This window comes from Prionailurus bengalensis, chromosome A3 (genome assembly GCF_016509475.1).
Source record: "Prionailurus bengalensis isolate Pbe53 chromosome A3, Fcat_Pben_1.1_paternal_pri, whole genome shotgun sequence".
NCBI classification, from domain to species: domain Eukaryota; kingdom Metazoa; phylum Chordata; class Mammalia; order Carnivora; family Felidae; genus Prionailurus; species Prionailurus bengalensis.
The window spans coordinates 42,782,847-42,804,037 of record NC_057354.1 but is presented as its reverse complement, the minus strand read 5'-3'; the positions used below and the strand labels follow the sequence as shown (position 1 = coordinate 42,804,037).

At 44.8% G+C, this 21,191-nt stretch overlaps 1 protein-coding gene across 1 annotated transcript in view; it reads right to left on the bottom strand.

Annotated features, from left to right (window-relative positions):
• Window positions 1-21,191, bottom strand: part of PCSK2 (proprotein convertase subtilisin/kexin type 2) — a 274,633-nt gene that overhangs the window by 30,427 nt on the left and 223,015 nt on the right. The window contains exon 8 of the mRNA XM_043602927.1: window positions 13,391-13,566. Coding sequence (XP_043458862.1) covers window positions 13,391-13,566 — 176 coding nt within the window. The remainder of the gene's footprint in view (window positions 1-13,390; window positions 13,567-21,191) is intronic.

Below are 21,191 nucleotides of genomic sequence, written 5' to 3'. Positions count from 1 at the left end.
TTTCAGAATTTGAGTCTGTTTGGCAAAGCACTCCTTCTGTTCATTAATTTCATTACTCAGTTCATTAAATTGACTTTCTGAGTTTTCTTCTAGCTTGCTGACTTTCTTCATAACCAGCTATTTTGAATTCTCTATCAGTTAGATCCTAATTTTCTGTGACTTGGAGATTGGTTGCTGGAGATCTGTCTGCCATTTGCTTTTGGTGATACCATCTTACTGTGCTTTTTCATGGTGTTTGATGAGATGAGTCTCTGCTGACACATTTGAAGTAATGGATGCCTTTCTATTTTGGTAGAGTTCTATTGACTTTGATTTTAACAGTTCAACCGGTTGGGAATTAAAGACCTTTCTTTTATTTTCCAGCAGGTGGCGATATAGTGTAATTTTTTCCCCTCTTACCTAAACTGCTTTACGGCTGTATTTGGGAGCACACACTTTACACCCACCACCTGCTCTTCTGGCGGGGTCACTGAGGCTGTCATAGTTACCCGTGCACTAGTGTCTCACCAGTGCTGAGGTTGCCAGGGTTGCTGGCGCGTGGCTGGGTCTGCTAGGGTCATGGGTACTGCTGCTGCCCAGGGTTGTTGGGGATACCACGGTCTCGGAGGCCTCTGCCACTGCCAGGGTCACTGGGTTTACAGGCACCACTGCTGCTGTTCCCCTGGTTTTCCTGCCTCCATGAGGTCCAGTCTACCCACCTTCAACGTACAGATGTATGGTTCTCTGTGGAGTCCTGATGTGCTGTTGAGGAACCCCTGTTGGGTGATGGGTGCCCTACTCATTGCAAATTAAAGGGAGAAACAAAAGATTTCTCATGCTGCCATGTGCTGATGTCACTCCCCCCAAATTTCTTAACAGTTCATGCAGATTTTGCTATTTGCTCATAATATAAAAATGTCACAAATCGCTTACCATCTGCTAAGGTCAAGTTCTAGCCAGAGACTGGTGCTATGGCTCTGTGTGCCCCCACCCAGGACATCACCTGTCCCAGGAGGTGGAAATCCACTTTGTCGGTCCCTCCTGCTCACCAATCAGTAGCGACCTGGACGAATGACCAGACCAGGCCCTGGCCCACTGGTATTACCTGCTTACAGATACTAGGGAGGCAAGCCTGTTACAGGTTGCCTCTTCCTAAACACTCAGACTAGTTTTTATTTTCCAGTCACTTTGACATCTTAATACAACATTGACGTACTTAAAAAAAGTTATCACATTTTTTATTGCAAAATCATACTCATTGTAGAATAACTGAAATTTAGACTCTGAACAAGAAAATAAAAATCCTTTCTAATTTTCCACGAATAGAAAAAATCCCTGGTGATATTTTGTGGATTCCTGCCAAGTTGATATATAAATGCTAAGTATAAGAACAGGTTTAGGGATAAAATTAGGATCATAAAAGAGATCCACTTTTGTGGCCAGAATGCTTCAAATGTATATTCACTATTATATCAGTAACATTTCCTAATGTAATTAAATATTCCTCTACACTGTAATTTTTATTAGTCTTATTAAATAGCCATTCCATAATTTATTTAGTCCTTTATCTAGACATACCTGGAAGGCTGTTTCTAAGTTTTAAAGTTCTGCGATGAACATCATTTTATATGTCTTTGTATTTCTGTTTATTTCCTCAGGCAGAATTTCTAAAAGGGGGAATTTAGGGAGAAAGGAATGAATGTTGGAAGATTCTTGATCCATATTGCCATATGATTGCTATTATAATGCGTATGAACAATTTATTTGTTTCACCAGCAGTGTATAAGAATTCCACAATCAGCCCCCATGGTTCAAGATTGAGAATCCTACATTTAAAAAATCTAGTTTTGCCAATTCAGTGGGCAAAAATGGTACCTTATTGTTTTGAGTTATAAATTTTTCCATGACCATTGAGTTTATCTTCTTGCATTCTCACTGCTCATTTGTATTGCTGCTTTATGAATAAGGTTAGCAAAGCATCAAGCCATAAAGATAATATCCTTTGCCTATTTTTTGCTTTCATATTCTTTTTGATTTGTTAGAGCTTTTCCTATATTAAGGACCTTAGCCAAATTTCTGTCATTTATGTTACATATATATTTGCCCAATCTTTTCTTTTATATGTTGCATTTTGACTTACAGAAAATTTCCCCCTATATTGCATAAACCTATTAATTTTTGCAAATACTTATTTTAACTACCACCTAGAACAATGTATCGATTTGCAAACACTGCCTTTCTGTACTCACAGTTCACTGAACAATTTTACTCAAACTATTCACAAACATCTTTGACATTGTGTTTGTCCTCACTCGATCACTGTTGAGTTGCCTTTCGAGTCACCTAGAAGTTGTTCTGGGCGCATTGTGGTAGTCATTGGTGCTATCTGATAAATGTTTTTAACTGTCCACAGTTTGGGTCCGTGATGACATCCCTTTGTGGTTGGGTGGGGTCCTGTAAGCCATTTTAATTAATGAGTTTTGAGTGGCAGTGACTGATACATAGTGTCATTTCTAGGCTGAACCATTGGTCAGGGCCAAATGCCGTGGGACACCCTCTTTCCCTCGGCACAGTGACTAGCAATGTTCCAGATGCAAGCTCTGTTCTCTGAGAGACTGTGATAAGCAGAGGTCACTATTGACCATGGTGATGTGTAGCTGAATGAGAAATAAACCTTTGTGGTCTGAAGCTTCTGAGCTTTTGGGGCTATTTGTTACCACAGCATAATGTAGCCTCTCCTTACTGACACAGTTCATCATGTCCCCTTAATTTGGGTTATATCAGATGCACCATTAAAAAAAAAAACAACTCTGTGTAATGCAGTCCCTGGAATTTTTATCCCAAGCCACAAGTGGCCATCTGTATAATATTAGAGCAGCTGCTGTTTTCATTTTTCCTAAATTGTGTATTCTTACTTTTGACAACTTATCCACCTACTGAATTGCTTTTTATTTGGGGGATGAATAAAAACCTTTTAATCTGAAAAATATTAAGCACAACAAAAGTAGAGTGAATAGTATAATGAATCCCCACGGATCCATTGCTGAGCTTTAACAATGACCAGGCTTGCAGAAATTTTGAAAGGTTTTATGTAGTAATATTTCTTACTTAGTTTTGGTAAATATTTTCCTTTTGCTTTTATGCTTAGAAAGTCCCTCTCTGCCACAATATCAGTGATTGGATTATATTTCCATGCAGCTGTTTTGTGTGTTCATTATTTGTCACTTCTACTCTTTTCTGTACTCCGTGTTGAAGGTGGTGGTGAATTCACAAAGGGCTTTAAATGGGGACGGTGGATCCTCCTGTAAGGAGCTACGCTTACGCTTACTTTCAGAAGGCTGCTGGCTTCACCTGTAGGAGAAAGGGGCTGGTCTCAGTTTGTGTTCCTTCATAAAAAGACCCTGAGACCAGGGCCAGGGAGCAGGTAGTTAATCTGGGGGGAGGTGGTCTCAAGAAGCCTAAGTTAGTGGCAGGGGGACAGGAAACAGGGAAGGGAGAAACATCCAACCGAGTGTGAGCTGATGAACAGGTTGTCCCTGTGGGAGCTGGGGTCAACCTCTCTGGAGAGCCCCTGTGACCCTGCCTCCAGGACAGTGCAGCTGGGTGGTGGCCCCTGGGGTGTTAAGTCCTCCCAGTCTGGGCTGTGTGCACACTGGGGAGCACACTCCACTGGAGCCTGGCAGGTCCTCACCCAGAGGAGCAGAGAGGCCGGCTGGCTGGTGAGCAGGAAGCCACGGCTGGCTGGAGCTGTGTGCCACAGCCAAGTCACCAGGATCACGGCGTCTGCCTCATGTCCCCATCGGGTTCCACGGGAGTTCAAGAGTGTGCTGGTGGTGTCATGATCTCTGGAAAGGCCAACAATGGATGGTATGGTTGCCCTTGGCTTCTGATTAAATCCTTCCCTCAAGGCCATGTTTAATGGTGCCTATTGTTGCTTCTAATTATGACCTATTTTGCCATTTATCCACTTTGGAAGGAAGACCCTTATGCAATCCTGTCTCATTTCTAGCAGGATCCAAACACACCATGATTAACCTTTCTGATGTCAAGGGGGTTGGTGAAAGGTTTACATTCATGTCAATCCCTTAAGCTGGTTGGTGTTTTCACTGGGTTCAAATAAGTCACTGCCACCAATAAGGCCACAGGGTGAGTGACCAAGGGTCTTGGTTCTCCTGGGACTGGGAGCTCCTTGGAAGTGGGACTTTCAGTATTAAAAATGGGAAACCAAGATGGTTGACCATCCCACCTATGGCTGGCCAGCACTTAATAAGTTTCACCTAAAACCTGCCAGCCTTTTCTTCCATTTCTCTTGATCACAAATAACGGGGACTGTAAGTGCAACAATCATTTCAGAGAATGGATTGCAGGCTCCACACTTTGGCAGCTCTTGCTCAACTGTGAACCTTTGCTTGGTTTCAAAGCATAAATCAGGGCTCATGGAGTGTTCCTGAGAGCTCCTTGGCAGGAGGCATCCATTGCCTGCCAGAGGCCCCAACATTTGCTGCTACTGTGTCAGCCCCACTGCTCTGATTAAGTTTCAGCAGGCTGCACCAGGGCTCTGCCTCGCCAACACCCAATTCATCAGCATCTCCCTAGGCAGCCCTCTGTTCCCCTTGCCTTTCGAGCCACACTCTTGCAAGTGATCTCTCTTTACTGCATTCCAGCCCGAAGATCTGGGATCTGTGCTTGGGTCCTTCGAAATCCCACAGGGATTGATTCCTAAACAATCAGTGCTCTGTCTCATCTGTACCTCAGAGGGCTTTCTGTAGCCTCGTCTTTAAATATTCCTGTAGTCTTGTCTATTTCTGTAGCCTTGTCTTTAAATATTCCCTCCGGTAGCAATCCTGAACCGTGATTACTAAGAGGTTGGGGTGTAGCCGTCAGAGCCAGCCTGGGTAGCTGTACTTCCTCAAGATGCGGAAAGAAGTTCATGAATCAACTGTCACTTTCCAGGCCCTCTGTGTTGTCGGAATTGCCTTCTGGTTGTCAGGACAGCGTCAGACTCCGTGGTCCCCAACGTCTGGGCTCTGTTACTCCACCAGTCTCTGCAAAGGCTGCGTCTTTCTGACCAGCAAACACATCACCTTACTGGTCCTTTATTACCCAGACAGCGATGACTCCAAGCCTAAGATTAGGTTTTGTCAACCTGCACCCTCGAGATGGCAGCAGATGGCAGTGGGTGTCGGCCCACGTCCCTTAGACCTTCCGTGCACTGTGATTTCCGAATGCCAGCACCGCATCGGCATCTCTTTGTGGAAGGGCTTTCTCCCAAGAGGCTGACAGCTGGTGGGCACACCTGCCCCAGGGGGGCCGCAAGTACTGTGGCATTTATGTGGATCAGGATTTTCACCTCTGATAGCTTCAGGGTCCACGTGGTTTTCCAGTTTCCTGGTGGGACTGAGCTCTGGGTGTTCACAGTGGTGGCTGGCTCGATAACACACACTTTCCTGGTCCCTTTCTTCCCTGTCACACCTCCCCATTCACTGCTGGTGTTCCCTTTGCCTCCCAAAGCAACTGCTTGAACAATCCTTGTTTCAGCGTCTGCTTTTGTGGGGGCTCCCAAACTAAGAAAAAAGTCAATTATTGGATTATTTCATAATTCAGGGGTCTAGGACTGTCACCTACTTCCCACAGAAGATGTGAAAAATGCTTTTACTATATGGTCAACACGTAGACTAGAAAGGGGAATAAAAAGTTGCCTCCTCTTTTTTCTTGTCTGCTCCTTGCTGCCTCAAGTATTCATTGAGCAAATTTAGGAGATACAAACTCAAATCCCTAAGGAGTCAGGTCGGTGATGTTTATGTGGAGAACAAATGTCAGACAATTGGGAGTGGGGAGGTCTGTGGTGAAGAACACATCCCCAGAAAGGTCTCTCGACTCTTTTTCCTCTTCTTCTATCATTACTATCTATGTTGGTCAAACAAAACCTACCTGCAGGATGCTAACATTCAAAGACAAGCATAAGACCTACCTTTGTCCACTAGGTAATTATCTGACTCCTTTGTTTAGGTGGAGACCATCTTTCAGAGGTGTACTTTCCTTTAGAGTGGACCAGACAACTGAAATAACTGAGAGGAAATCTTGGCTCATGTATCATATACCATCATGCACGAGATTCTACAGTTCTTTCCCCCCAAATTGTCACCCTGAAATAAGGAAAGAACCACTCCCACAGCTTGGGGTTTCGAAAGTCGAATGAGAAATCATGTATTTTTCATTATACTTCACTTTCTAAAATATTTACATGCTGTCATCTGAAGATAAGTCATAACAATTTTTCTCTTAAGTTTTGGAGCAGTTGGCATGCTTTCCAGAACAATCACACTTGAAAGGGCCTTTTTAGTTGCGACAGGGGAGGCTACAGATGGAGGAGAGAGAAATACTCAGACTTAAGATGCGGGGAACAGTTCAGAAGTTGTGGAAAATGACAGGAGCCACTGGGGGATGTGCTGCATTGAATGCCTTGTGCATTTGTAAATTGCGACTGAGGGCGGATGTCACCTACATGTCTCTCTGTCGGCCTTGTGTGTCAAAAAAATGCTTCTCAGTGGAAATCCATGTCTGCTGGACATCTGCCAAGTGTCCCCCAGGGGACTTGTTGTCACTCAGTCCTGGGCTCGGATGTGTGACCATTTCTCTCCAGCCACACAGTGAACAGTGCGATATGCAAACAAGCTGCTTGTGCGTCTAAGTTTCATCCTAACAACTCCCAAGGGTTGAGGCACTGAAATGGCACTGAAATGGGGCAGCACCATCGCCTCCTACCCCCTCACCCCTCGATCCTGTCGCTAAGCCCCCTCTATAAACTGAACTGTGCTTCTCAAGCATCAGGGGCCCTTGTGGCTGTCTCAGATGGGCTGAATGTCAATGGCATCATGAGAATTTTTGCAAGCTTCTCTTCTGAGGAATGATATTAGAGAATGAAGGAAAGATGACTCTCAAGGTGCCAGATGAGAATGAGTTGTAATGGGATCAACGGTCAGCCATCTTGGCTTTCAAAAAGGGAGTCAGGTGACATCAAGAGTAACTAAAAAAATGTCCATACTGTTTCTGCACTGCTCGAGTCTGGCAAAATCTCTTTTTTTGACTATCCCTTCTAAGACTGAAACGTGTATGGTTTTCTAGGGCTGCCGTAGGAAAATACCACAAACTGGGTGGTGTAAACCACAGAAATATATTGTCTAGACATTCTGGAGGGTCAAAGTCAAGGTGTTGAGAAGGCTGGTTCCTTCTGAAGGCTGGGAGTGAGAATCTGTCCCATGCCTCTCCCCTAGCTACTGACAAGTTTGGGTGTTCCTTGACTTGTAGAGGCATCACCCTGATCTCTGCCTTCATGTTCTCTTGGCACTCTTCCTGTGCATCTGTGTCCAAAAATATAAAAAAAAATCATGTTTTTTATAACATGATTTTTTAAAAATGCTTATTTATTTTTGAGAGACAGACAGAACGTGAGCAGGGGAGGAGCGGAGAGAAAGGAAGGCACAAGACACACAATCTGAGGCAGGCTCCAGGCTCTGAGCTGTCAGCACACAGCCCGACGCGGGGCTCGAACCCACGAACTGTGAGATCGTGACCTGAGCCGAAGTTGGATGCTTAACTGACTGAGCCACCCAAGCGCTCCTAAATTACCTTTTTAACACAGACATCAGTCATATCAGATTAGGGGCCCACTCTGCTCCAGAATGAACTCATCTTAACTAATTACATCTTTCATGGCCCTATTTCCAAATAAGGTCCCTTCTGAGATATGGGGGGGGGGGGTTAGGATTTCAATATATGAGTTTTGACTGGGGGGCGGGGAAAATCCAGCCCATAACAGAGAAGAAACATGGTGTTATATTTCTATCGAGACTTCTGGAAGATTTCAACGGTTTAGAAGAAACTTCTCTATCAGAGGTCTGAAAAGCCAGTGTGGGGGTAGACAACTGCCACTTGACATTACCGGAGTGGAAAAGAAGGGGCTCTGTTAGCAACCTTCTGACTGATCTCTGACCCTTCAAGTTCTAAACCTTTCCAACAGAACCACATTTGCTAGTTTTGGAGCCCACCAGAGAGAGAAGTGTCTCCCCTAATTTGGGGTCAAGATTCCCCCTCAGGCATTGGAGGGGAGCAAACGGCAGTTGGAATAGAGCCTGATGGGTTGTGACAAACAAGAATGCTAATGGCGTCATGTCCACGTAGAAGGAGCACATGAACATAAGCCCCAAGCAAGAGGAAAAGTGGATTCAGAGAAGGACACACAGAGCCAGTGAGAGACAGGAACTATAAGCATGGCCAAGACCCACGACCGTGGGGCCCCAGTGGGAATCTCCACACACTCTCGTGGCTGGAGCCCTGCAGCCACGCTGGGTCCAGAGCGTCTGTCTGGTCCCAGCCTGTACGAGGTTCTGCCTGAATCCCCCCTCAGTGCCCTTGTCTCTCCTCGTGCATCCCTATAAGAAACCCCTGAAGTTGAGCCACTGGGCCCCTGCTCCTGCAGCTCAGAGAGAAACCAGAGCATCTGGCTTGGTAATCAATCCCTTCAACATACCACCTGGATAGGGTTGTGCAGTGTTCCAGAAAACGAGTCACCTCTGCCGCCTTTTCCTAGTCACTGGGGATGTTTTTTTAAGTTTTATTTATTTTGAGAGAGACAGAGACAGCATGAGTGGGGGTGGGGTGGAGAGAGAGAGAGAAGGGTGGGGGAGAGGGAGAGAGAGAATCCCAAGCAGGCTCCATGCTGCCAGCTGTGGAGCCTGATGTGGGGCTCAAACCCATGAACCGTGAGATCATGACCTGAGCTGAAACCCAGAGTCGGAAGCTTAACTGATTGAGCCACCCAGGCACTCCAGCACTGGGGATTTTTTAAAACCATATTACCTTGTGGTCTTAGTATCTTAGGGTTACCGGATACATTTTCTAGAAGTCAGTTAGAGTAGCACCTCTCAAACTTGAGTGTGACCTTGTTAAAATGCAAATACTCTTTAAAAAAATTAAAAAAAAATTTTTTTTAACATTTATTCAGTTTTGAAAGGCAGAGAGAGACAGAGCACGAATGGGGGAGGGGCAGAGAGGGAGACACAGAATCAGAAGCAGGCTCCAGGCTCCGAGCTATCAGCACAGAGCCTGACGCGGGGCTCGAACTCACGGACCGTGAGATCATGACCTGAGTCGAAGTCGGCTGCTTAACCGACTGAGCCACCCAGGCACCCCTAAAAAATTTTTTTTAATGTTTATTTTTTTTTGAGGAAGAGACAGAGACAGAGCATGAGCGGGGGGAGGGGCAGAGAGAGAAGGAGACACAGAATCTGAAGCAGGCTCCGGGCTCTGAGCTGTCAGCCCAGAGCCTGATGCAGGGCTTGACCTCATGAATAGTGAGATGACCACCTGAGCTGAAGTCGGACGCTTAACGGACGGAGCCACCCAGGTGCCTCTAAAATGCAAATTCTGATGTATCAGATGGGTGGGTGGGGCGGAGCCTCTGCATTTCTCACGAACTTGCAGGTGGGCCAGTGGTCACACTTTGAGCACCACTGATGTGGATTATTTTACCAAAGAAGAAAACGAGGCACAAAGAAGCTAAGGACTAATCTGAAGTCCTATGGCCAGAAAGGGTTAGGATTGAGATGAGAATTCTGGCCTCCCAGCTCTCAAGCTCAGGTCTCTAACTTGCTCATCCCAGTCCTTAAAAAAGTCCCTGCAGCAGAAGCACACCTCTTGTCATGCAAGCTGGCTGTCTAGTGAAAATGAAGATGGGGACAGGCCAGCAGAAGAGCCCAGGGTTCTGATGATCCAGTGCCCCAGGTGCTTCCCTGGGTGTGGAGCCTGTGACAGCCGTGATCGGGAGAGAAATCACGGATGGAAAGACACAGGGGCCTGGCTGTGTTCCAATAAAACTTTATTTGCAAAGACAGCTAGTGCGTTGGGTCTGGCCTGTGGGCCAAAGTCAGCTGAGTCCCTCTCTAAGGGGCTGCACTTTGTTTGACCTACTGTTTACTATTTAGGGCCCAGACACTGTTGATTTTTGTCCATTGAGATGGTTTAGTCCATTAAGACTAGGAATTGCGGAAGCAAGAAACAATTTGAGGATCCCAAAGTTAAAATTTACACCTTAATTTAATCAAATCAAATTGAACTCATTTAAGCAATTCTTTTACAAATTTTATACTTCATAGTATTCATAGATTTGGATTCCATAGAAATATGAAAAAGGACATGAGAACAAAAGTTAAGGAATGATTTTTGAGGCCATGGTTGGTGAACAGAAGGGAGAAAATGGGATAGGAGAAGACTTAGCCTAAAAAAAAACCCACACTGTTAGGCCCAAACTTAGTTCTGAGCTTCCTGGCAGCCAAGGGAAAGAATGAACCTCATTTCTAATGTCTTAGAATGGGTTCACTAGAAGCAGAGCCCAAGGCAGGGACTTGAGCTCACCAGGTGTATTAAGAACATGCACTAAGGGGAAATGTGTCAATGAGGGAGTGAAACAAGATAGGTGAGGTAGGAACCTCAAAACGGTATGCTCTCAAGCAAAGTCAACCCTTGCTTGGCCTGATTCACTGGGGTCTCTGGAGCATACATTACACCACGGAGTGGTACCTACTGGGGCCAAGTGGTCTGGCCTCTTCTCCCTGAATCAATCATTGGCTGTGGGCTGCCTCCTGGGTGTGTGTATGGGCATAACCATCTGGATGAAAGCCTCCCATCAGCTAGGGCAATTCTACAGGGAAGGGGCAGCTGTGTGAGTCATTGTAGCTGGGGGGTTCCCCCTCCCCACCTCACCCCCACCCGATAAAGGGGACGTAGTGGGCACCACTGACGTTCACCACAGGTACAGTTTTCTATAGGACTTTTAATCTTTCAACCATCCAATTTCATTCATGTATTAATTCCACATCTACTTATTGAACAGCTGATCCACTTTGCAAGCACTAGGCCAGTTTCTGAGACTAGCTGGAGAGGAAAACACCTGTTCTCTGACCTTAGGAAATGTATAGAAAACGTTGCCTTCATGATTATCAAAAAGGTAAGTGTTGGTGAGGATGCAGAGAAAAGTGAACCCCTGTGCCCTGTTGGTGGGAACGTAAGTTGGTGCAGCCACTATGAAAAACAGTATGGAGGTTCCTCAAAACATTAAAAACAGAACTACCATATGATTCAGCAGCCCCACTTCTGGGATAATCTGAAGGAAATGATAGTACTATTTTTTAAAAAATTTATTTAAGTAGACTCCATGCCCAGTGTGGAGCCCAAAGTGGGGCTGGAACTCATGACCCTAAGCTCAAGCCCTGAGCTGAGCTCAAGAGTCAGATGCTTAAACGACTGAGGCACCCGGGTGGCCCTGAAATTACTATCTTTAGATACCTGCACCACTATTTCACGTCAGCGTTATTCACACTAGCCAAGAAATGGACACAACCTAAGTGTTCATCAATGCACAAATGCATAAAGAGAATACTGTATATACACATACATATACACCCCCCCCCCCACACACCAGAATATTATTCAGCAATAAAAAGAAGGAAATCCGCCATTTGTGCCAACTTGGATAGACCTTGAGGGCATTATGCTACTTAGTTGTCCACTCTAATTTTCTTCAATATTTTTACCTGTCTAAGCTACTGTTAAATTTCGGGTGTTTCATACCCATACCTATTTTAGTGATATAAATGTGTAAATAATAGGTTCATGTATATTTCACATAGACCATAAATAACAAAGATAAACATAAAATGGATGCATTTTGCAATTAATTTGTAGCAGTGCTAGTTTATATATCCAAATATGGCCATATCCGTTTCATCCATTTGAAATTGGCCAAAATCCAAGAAGCAGACTTTCTAAAAATTCCTTAAAGGCACTTGCAAAAGTCCATATACTAAACCTCACACACTTGTCTTTCCCTCAGTGAGGACCTGGTTACTCTTACTGTACCACCATTGTTGTAATCTTAAAAAAAAAAATGTTTTTTAATGTTTATTTTATTTTTGAGAGATAGAGACAGAGTTTGAGCAGGAGAGGAGCAGAGAGAGAGAGGGAAATATGGAATCCGAAGCAGGTTCCAGGCTCTCAGCTGTCAGCACAGAGCCCGATGCGGGCCCCGAACCCACGAACTGTGAGATCATGACCTGTGCTGAAGTCGGATGCTTAACTGATTGAGCCACCCAGGCACCCCACCATTGTTGTAATCTTGGGAAAATGCGACTCCTGCCCATGGCTGGTTAGACAGGCAAACTAAAAGCATCAAGAGGGTATCACTATCACCTGATGGTAAGTCCAGTCCTGAAGAAAACTCTAAATACAACAAAATGATTAAGTACTCTTGAGTGGTTGGTGTTGTGGCACAAATGGTGATAATTTGGCACATCACAAGGGCACTAGAAGATTCAACAGTTTGGCAATTCAAATGTGGAGACTTCTATCCGAGGCCCAGGACTCTTAGAGCTGGGACAGGCCATCCCCAATGTGCCCTGAGTTCTTGACACATAAAATTCACAAGCTTAGTGAAAACAAAACAAAACAAAACAAAACAAAACAAAACAAAACCAAAACCCTGTGCTTTACTCCAGAAAGTTTTGGGGGGACAGGTTAAGCATCCACAATGGCCTGGATCAACACCAACCCTTCCCGGGGCACTTCTCACTACCAAACACTGGTATATTTATCTCATTTACACCTTACAATGATCCCAGGAGAAATGTAGGATTATCACAATTTTACAGGCAAGAAAACAGAGGCGCAGCGAGCGAGGTCAAGTCATTTGCAGATACACCCAGACGCTGACTGATGGAAATGGGACCTGAACCCAGAAGACTGATCCCAAGGCCTGGCTCAGGTCTTGTCTGATGTGACCCCTACTCTGAGATGCATGGAGAGTACCAACTTCCCCTCCATTGGTCGCTGACCTGGCTGCCCTCCCTTTGGGGGCTCTGCCTTGGTCTCTTTCCCTTGAGTTTGTCCATTCCTGGGCTAATCCCAGGGATGGGCAACCTGGAAATCCTGTGGCTCACAGCCCTGCCATTGGAATATCGTGGATCCACCACCCCGTTTGCACCCAGACTCCACTGCCTGGGGGCTGCTCCCAGCTGTTGTGTGGCAAGGTGGGGGGTGCCAACACAGGCCCCAGGGTGGCCGTCCTTCCTCCCCGGTCTTCACAGGGGTCAGACTAACATCACCATCTGAAGGCACCTCCGCCACCTTACTCCCCCTCCCCTTTGCCCTTTAAAGGAGTCCCCTCTGATAAATCTGCACGGCTAACCCTGTTTGGAGGTCCATTTCTTGGATGCCCTGAGCTAATGCACAGGGTAACAGCCCCACCTCTGCCCCATTCCCTGCTCCTTGTTTCATTCTCATCACCTCCACTGGACACCCCACCTTCCACCCCTCCCTCCAGAGGACCTGGGCCTGGTGGGCGCAGGAATGATCTTACCTTGTTGACGCCATCGGCCATGGCCTGAAGCGTGAGCTCCCGGGGTCCATCCACTGTCTTCCCGTTGTCTGTTGGGCCCCAGCTGGCACTGTAGATGTCGATCAGCTGAGGCATGTGGCTGATGGAAGAGGCCTCAATGATGTCTGTCATGAATGGCTGGTCTAGCATCCGGATACCTGTGGACCCAATTGGACAGGGAAACACCATGTTTTGGTCCCCCAGTGCACTGGAGATGGGGGAGGGGTGGTGAGGGCTCAGGTCCTGGGTGTGGTTGGAGGGCCTGCCACCTGGGTGTCCTGAGGGATGCTGCAGAATCTGGAGTCCAACCTCAGGCTGTGTGGGCTACACCTTTAGAGGCTAAAAGAACGACACATACACTGTCCCACTCAATCCTTTTAGGACTTCACCCACACCTTTCCTTATATAACTGAAGAAATTTTTTCCCACTGGAAACTTTACTAGAATTTCTAATGGGGAGAGACCACCTTTGCTGAAGAGATTCCTTGATAAGTCTATTTCCTTTTTTCTTCTTTTTTTTTTTTAGCGTGCGCGAGAGAGCACGTGCATGTGAGCAGGGGGTGGGAAGAGGGAGAAAGAGAGAGAGAGAAAGAGAATCTTAGCGTGGAGCCCCATGTGGGGCTCTATCCCATGGCCCTGGGATCATGACCTGAGCCGAAATGAAGAGTTGGACATTCAATTGAGTGAGTCACTTAGGCGCCTCTTGATAAGTCTATTTCTTTTATTTCTTTTTTTATTTTTTAATTTAATGTTTTATTTACTTTTGAGAGAGAAAGAGAGGGAGAGAGAGAGAGAAAAAATGAGCAGGGGAGGGACAGACAGAAAGAGGGAGACACAGAATCCGCAAAGCACGCTCCAGGCTCTGAGCTGTCAGCATAGAGCCAGACACGGGGCTTGCACTTGGGAACCACAAGATCATGACTTGAGCCGAAGTCGACATTCAACCAACTGAGCCACCCAGGTGCCCCGACAAGTCTATTTCTAGGTGGAAGCTCAGCCTCCAGTGACTGGGTATTGACCAGGGGCCAGAGGAGGAGGGCGGGGAAATAAACCCACTGTGTGTGACAGTGGGCTTGGGGGAATTCAATTGATATTAAAATTTTAAGAGAAAATCCTAGAGGTTAAGGGGCAGAGAGAGGAATAGGGACAGTGCAAAGATCGAGGGAGTCAGAAAAAGATGATTCCCAAGTTGCATGGTAGCTAGAAGGGGCTGTGGGGAGGACAGAAATGTTGTATGGGTAATTCTGAAATATCCTGGAAATGGGGTGCATGATACAACCCCCTCCTCTTTCTCCCCTATGTCACCTTGGTAAAGTTTGTGCTACTCCAATAACCTGTAGGAGCGACTTCTTGCTGGGACATTAAAAAATTTGAGTCCTGCAGTCCACCAGTGTGTGTGGGTAAGCCTGAGCTGCACAAACGGATGCAGAAGGGACATGCCTGTGGGTGTCCACAGTTCACACCACCTTCCGGCTGTCCAGAACAAGCCTCTCCAGGGTGAATGCAGCAGCCGCCACTGGGATGGGCATTTTGCCCTACTACTACCCTCCAGACATTGCTGCTTGGTGCCATGTCATACTGTTCTCTGCCTGACACGCTATTTCTCTTCTGTGCTAAGCAGCCTAGAATGTGAGAGTTGCTGACCTAAGTTGTTCTGTCCACAGGAGTCAGGAAGTAAAGGGGCCAGGCTCTACACCATCAAAACCTGGATCCTGACACCTCTTACCTATATTTACCATGGCCAAAAGACATGATTGCACAAACATCTCTCTCTAACATAGCATAACATTTAAATAAGGACAACCCAGGTCCTTGCAGGGCTTGTGATGCTGACATGAAATTGTCTTCTCTCTAAGGGTCTCTCCTCCCTCCTCAGTGTCCCATAGCTACCCTTTGTCCTTGCATACAACTTCCCCCAGTGCTCCTCCTTCTCCTGACTAACGTATGTGTTTAGTAGGCATTTCCCCAGCAGTCTTTCCGGATCCGGCATCCCCCGTGAGCATCACACTTTCAGCCTTCCAGTATAATTATTTGCTTGTGAGTCTCATTTGTGGAAGATTACAACCTAAAGCAAGCACTGCTAAGAGAGTCATCCAAAATAGGGGGTGGGGAGGACATGGAGGAGGCAAAGTCTCTGCACGGCTCTTGTTTCCGTTTTTGGAAGCCACTGCCGACTTTTGACCTCGGTCAATGACAATTTGTTGATTGTACCTTCACCACCTCCTGGAAAACATCCTTTTACTTCAGACTGAAATAGACATAATATAGCATTTGTTAGCTGAATAGCCAACCTTAGATAGTCAGTTTAACACTGTTAGTGCCAAAGATAATGCTTCCAAAACAAGTTGGACCTTGTGGTTTTTGCCTTTTTAAGCCTGCACTCCCCACTCTTGGTTCTGAGCACGCTTGCATTTCAGTCGACTCTGTGTCTCCTGGACTGCGATCTCTGAGACCCAAATAAATGCTTTTAGTTGCTTCATAGCTCTTTTGCGTCAACACAGTCATCACTACACAGCAAAATCTTTTGAGTACAGGGCATATGTCCATTTTGTTCTTTTCTTGTGTTCTAGGTTATCAGCATTATTTTAAGCTTAATAAATATTTGGTGAATAGATGTATAGTGTCGTTACTTGAATTGATTTTTTTTCCCCAACAGAAAGGACAGGTCCAGAAGAACAAATAATAACATGTCGAGATTTCCCATCCTCTACCCATAAATCAGGTCACTATTCTTGCCAACAAATATCCAATTATCAGTTAGCATCCTTTCTCTTGGGAGAAGCTCATATTGAATGAGGAAAATCTTTGGTTTGAACTTTCCAGAAGCTAAGTTTTACGGTTCATTTTATAAGGGATAGGACATCTAAAGCGTCACATTTTGCTTTGGCCCTACCTGTAATTTTATTTATTTAAAAAAATTTGTTCGACAACAGTAAAGCAAATAGTGCAGCTGCTTTTGGCGAGACGCCATGCCCACCTTGTGGGCAGGGAAACCTCGCAGAGAGGCTGGTATTCACTTGCCTGCAAGGAGAAAACTCAAATGGTCTTGAACTTGTGTATAGGGTCGATGGCCGGAACTGAACAGCCTGCTTCAGCTGGAAGGTGAAAGAGATTCAGCCCTGCCAAAGTGGATCTGGACTGTCCCAGATGCCAACCGATGGCAACACTGAATTTCATCCACTGGATTTCATCCACTGCACCACAGCCAGTGTGGCGCATCCAAATCTGCCCTTTACCCTCTCTCTAAGCAGCTCCAGTGTCTCTGCCTCTTCCTCTTCCTGCCCTCCCTGGCTCTCCTTCTGTGGCTCACAGAACATCAGAGCTGCTGTGCATTAATCTGACTGTTTCAGAGTCCAGGGAGTCAAGGGCCGCCACAGACTGGGAGCAAGGCTCTCATTCATATTCTGGGGCCAGGCGCCCGACATTCCTTTAATCTAGTTAAGCTCAGGAGGAATGAGGCGTGCATTAATTGAATGAGATACAGTGTTCATTTTTGCAAGCGACTGCACCATTAGTAGCCAAGACAGAGGCTCAGGGTGACCTGAGGGTTCTCTCTCTCCTCTGTCCCTGGATGCTGTAGGAGTTAGAGGGGGCACAGAGAGACAGAGACAGAGACAGAAAGAATAAGGGAAGGCAAGAGAGTAAGGGCGAGAGCCAGAGGGAGAGAGGGAAGCCGAGGGGGCTAGGACTTGGTGTCTTCACATTTGTAAAATGCTCTCTACCAGCTGGTGTGATTCAATGGCATGGAGAAACCCAGTGCACGTCAAGATTCCTACCCTCCCACCCTGCAGTCCTGATCACTGCACTAATGACCGATGGGGACACTGTGACTTCCTTCTCTAAGAGCTGCAAGGCCCGGGGATTTGAGCTAAATCCTTTCTATCTCTGCTCATGTTACAAAAGGGGAACTTGTACCCGACACTGGCAAAGCCGCACCTGCCAGCAAACCTGTGTTGCTAATCACCACCTTTTGTGCTCATGAATATTAATCTGCAGGCCCAGGAGGGAATTCATGCTGATCTAGGTCTAAAGGATCTGAAAACATGTTCATCATGTGCTAATATGTGATTTTCATTGGTGTCTTTTAAAACTCGGATAAAGTACCTGTGAACTCAGTGACATGTTAAGAATTCTACTGGCCAAATATGGGAAAGCAAATCATTGCTGCAGAGGAATTTCAGGGTATTTTGATAACAGTCAACCGTGCATTTTTCAAACTCTTTTTCAGAACCTTTGAACAAAGGAGATCCCATTTCCAAAACTCAATGCATAAATCTGAATGCTCTGGCTTAGCAAGAATGGCAGGTAAGGCCAATCCCACCTGGACTGGCCCTACCTTGGGGTGGCTCTGAGGACCTCCGTGGAAGCCCAGGTGTGGTGCTGTAGGGCCCGCCCACTAATCAGCTACTGTGCCCTCATCTTATTCGCTGCCACCTTACTTTGTTTTATTCATAGCGGCCACCATTGTCTGATATTATCTTGTTCATGTGCTCATTCTTCTTCAGTCACGGCTTGTAAACTACGTGGAGACAGGCGTCTTGTTGGCTGGCTCACAGCTCTGTCCCACCACCCACAGCAGAACTGGGGACAGGGTAGGCACCCAACAGTCACTGTGAAGCCCTGGAACGGATTGTCAGCAAGAGACAGCATCTTCTAAAGCGCGGTGCAGTTTTTGAGCTTTAATAATCTCAGAAGTATAAATCTGACAAATTCGCAAGGAACGTCATTTGAAGGGTTCATTGTTTATACTTGTGCATTTTATTTTGCTTTTGCAAAGTTTGAATACTATATTTTTAATTTTAATTCTTTGTCTTAATCCCTTTGATCGAAGATGTTAAACACTTAAAAATCAAAAGTAAGAAAAGAATTAGGTTATTTTCTTAAAGAGTTACTTAAATAATGGCATTTTCAAAGTCAAAAAATGGAAATTAATTTTTTTTCTTCAAAATTCATAAAAGTAAGCAAGTGGATAAGGAAATGTAAATAATTAAATCTTCAAATACACATAGTTTTGAAGTTATTAAAGCTTCAAGGTGAGCACTTCTGGAACATGTCGTATGTATGGGTTTACATGTTACAGAGTGTTAACTCTTTAGGAACCAGACTAATTGGAATTTTTCCTCCCTCCCTGCAATGTGTCATCTCGAAGAGGTGGTAACAACTGTGTCCATGAAAAAGGGCAACAGAAATCAAAGAGAGAGCTAGTTTTAAGGAGGAAGTTTCTCAAAGTCACACCTATCCAAAGGCAGAGTGGACTGTGTTGGAAGGGAGTGAGTTTCCTGTTGCTGGAGGTGTGTAGTTCCAGGCTGGATCCAGACTATTGGAAAAGTAGGAAAAGAGAAGTTGTTCAAGCATTTTAGTGTAGGGGGTCAATGGTAGAATTTCTGGCTTAGGGCATTCTAGGTGCAAAATTATCCTATAGCTTACAAGCTGTGTGGCCCCAGTTTGGTTCTCTGTAAAAGAGGGATACGAATATATATATATATATATATATATATGTATGTATAATTATAATATATTAATATAATAATAAATAGTATAATAATTATTATATATTTATTATATATAAATATATTTATATTTATATATATTTATATAATTATTATATATTATATATAATATAGTTATTATATATAATATTATATATATGCAAAACTCTTTACTCAACTCTTTACACAATCTTATCATGCATCATTATATATGTATATATACATACATACGTATGTATATATACATATACATACACACATGTATGTATATATACATACATGTACATATGTATATGTACATATATGTACATATGTATGTATATGTACACATATGTGTAAATATATGTATATATGTATGTATATATACATATATAATGATGCATGATAAGATTGTGTAAAGAGTTGAGTAAAGAGCTGTGCATCGCACTGACACATTGGAAGAGTAAATAATGTGTTATTTACTACTACTGCTGCTATTATTATTGCTATTATTATTATATTGTTGCTACCCTTATGCAAGTATCTGTGGGTTTGTGGCCTAAAGGATCTTTGGGGCCAAAGATTTTGAGATTCTAATGAATAGGTGGAAATGATGAGCCCCTGGAAATTTACACACTCTATTTGTAACACCTGAATGGTGTTATATTATGGTCGATGGACGGTCGTGATACTCGTCAGCCTGGAGCGGCTTAGGGCATAGGTATAAAGGGGTCCCCTGTCCCTTTTTCAATGGTGGGCCCTGGGGCAGCTCCTACTGGTGATGCCAGCACTTAGAACATTATCATGGTGCCCTTGGAAGGGAGGGAAGAGGGGAGAGGATATAAGAAGGCTCAAGTCTCCTTGGAACTAATTTGATTGGGATAAAATAGCAAAGGTGAGATGCTACTGGTGGAAGACAAGATACTTTTGCTTCCTGGTAGAAATTCTATCGGCTTTGGGTCCTTAGATCCTAATGCCCTTAATCTTACAACTCCATTCATCCATCCATTCTTCTGTCCAGTGATTAATCTCTACTGCTTATCATGGGTTTATTCACTGACCCTTCCTTCTCTTTATTCCTTTGTTGCTTCCCATCACTCAGCAAATAGGCTCTGAGCATCTGCTGGGTGCCAGACCTTGTTCTAGGTGCTGAGGTGACAGAAAACAGACAAGGCCCCTGTCCTCAAGCAGGCTGTTTTCTGCCTGGGGAGAAAGATATTGATCAAATAACCATGTACAAGAATGTGGGCAATAACTGGACAGTGGTTAGTGCCAGGAAGAAAAAACTGCATGCTTTATCAAGTGTAGATGAGAAGGCTGGTCTGGAGGTGATGCTGAAGGTAACAATGGGGAACCTGAGAAGTGCAGGATAAAGAGGGGGCCAGGTAAAGCCTATAGGGGAGGTATTCTGGGACGAGGGAAGAGCAGATACAAAGGCCCAGCAGTACAAGGAGTGTGGCTACACTTCCTAATTTACACTTGCTAGGCGGTTTTATCTAAATTATATTTACCCAGGGACTAACCATATATGCACGGGAACTTGAAACATGATGAAGATGGCACCACAAATCAAAGGGACAGGATGGATTACTGAATGGATGATATTGGCGTCATGTTGGGAGAAAAATATAACTGGATCCCAAGCCAGCATGACATGCAAATGTGGAATCCAGACGGACTAATGATCTCACGTGAAAGTTTGGGAGAAGATATTTGCACTGACTGTAACCGGCCAGGAGCTAAGATCTAGGACATACCCAAAACACATGCAAATCAACAAGAAAAAGACAGGAACCCCAGTGGAAAAGTGAGCAAAGTTTATGAAGAAAAGAGAAACCCAACAGGCTAATAGGCAGATAAAGAGATGCTATATGATTTTTTCCTTTTTTCCCTTCAGAGGACCCATTTTATCATCTTATCTCCACTTTCCTATTTCTGGACTAAGATTCTACATCCCCTTAACTGAAACCTTTTTTTTTTTTTTTTTTTTTTGGACAGGATGAAGAGAGACACAGGACTCAGGAAGGGCGTGGAACAAGACCTCGGGCGCCTCTCTAACCTGTGATGGGACACCTCCAGACTGCCAGGGACTAACAATGATCCCAGATCACCACCAGGTGGCGCTCTAGACATCCCTAGCTCAGAAACCCGCAAGAAAGCTTCTCTGGAAAGGTATGGTTCATTTAGAGTAATAAAAACTAGCCAACTTCTGGAATTGCCATCCAGAAATGTTTCCCATAAATTTGTAAGGTCTAGGAGGATGAAATTCCGCTTTTATTGTGATTCTTGAGTAACAGTCCAGGGCTTCCTCATGA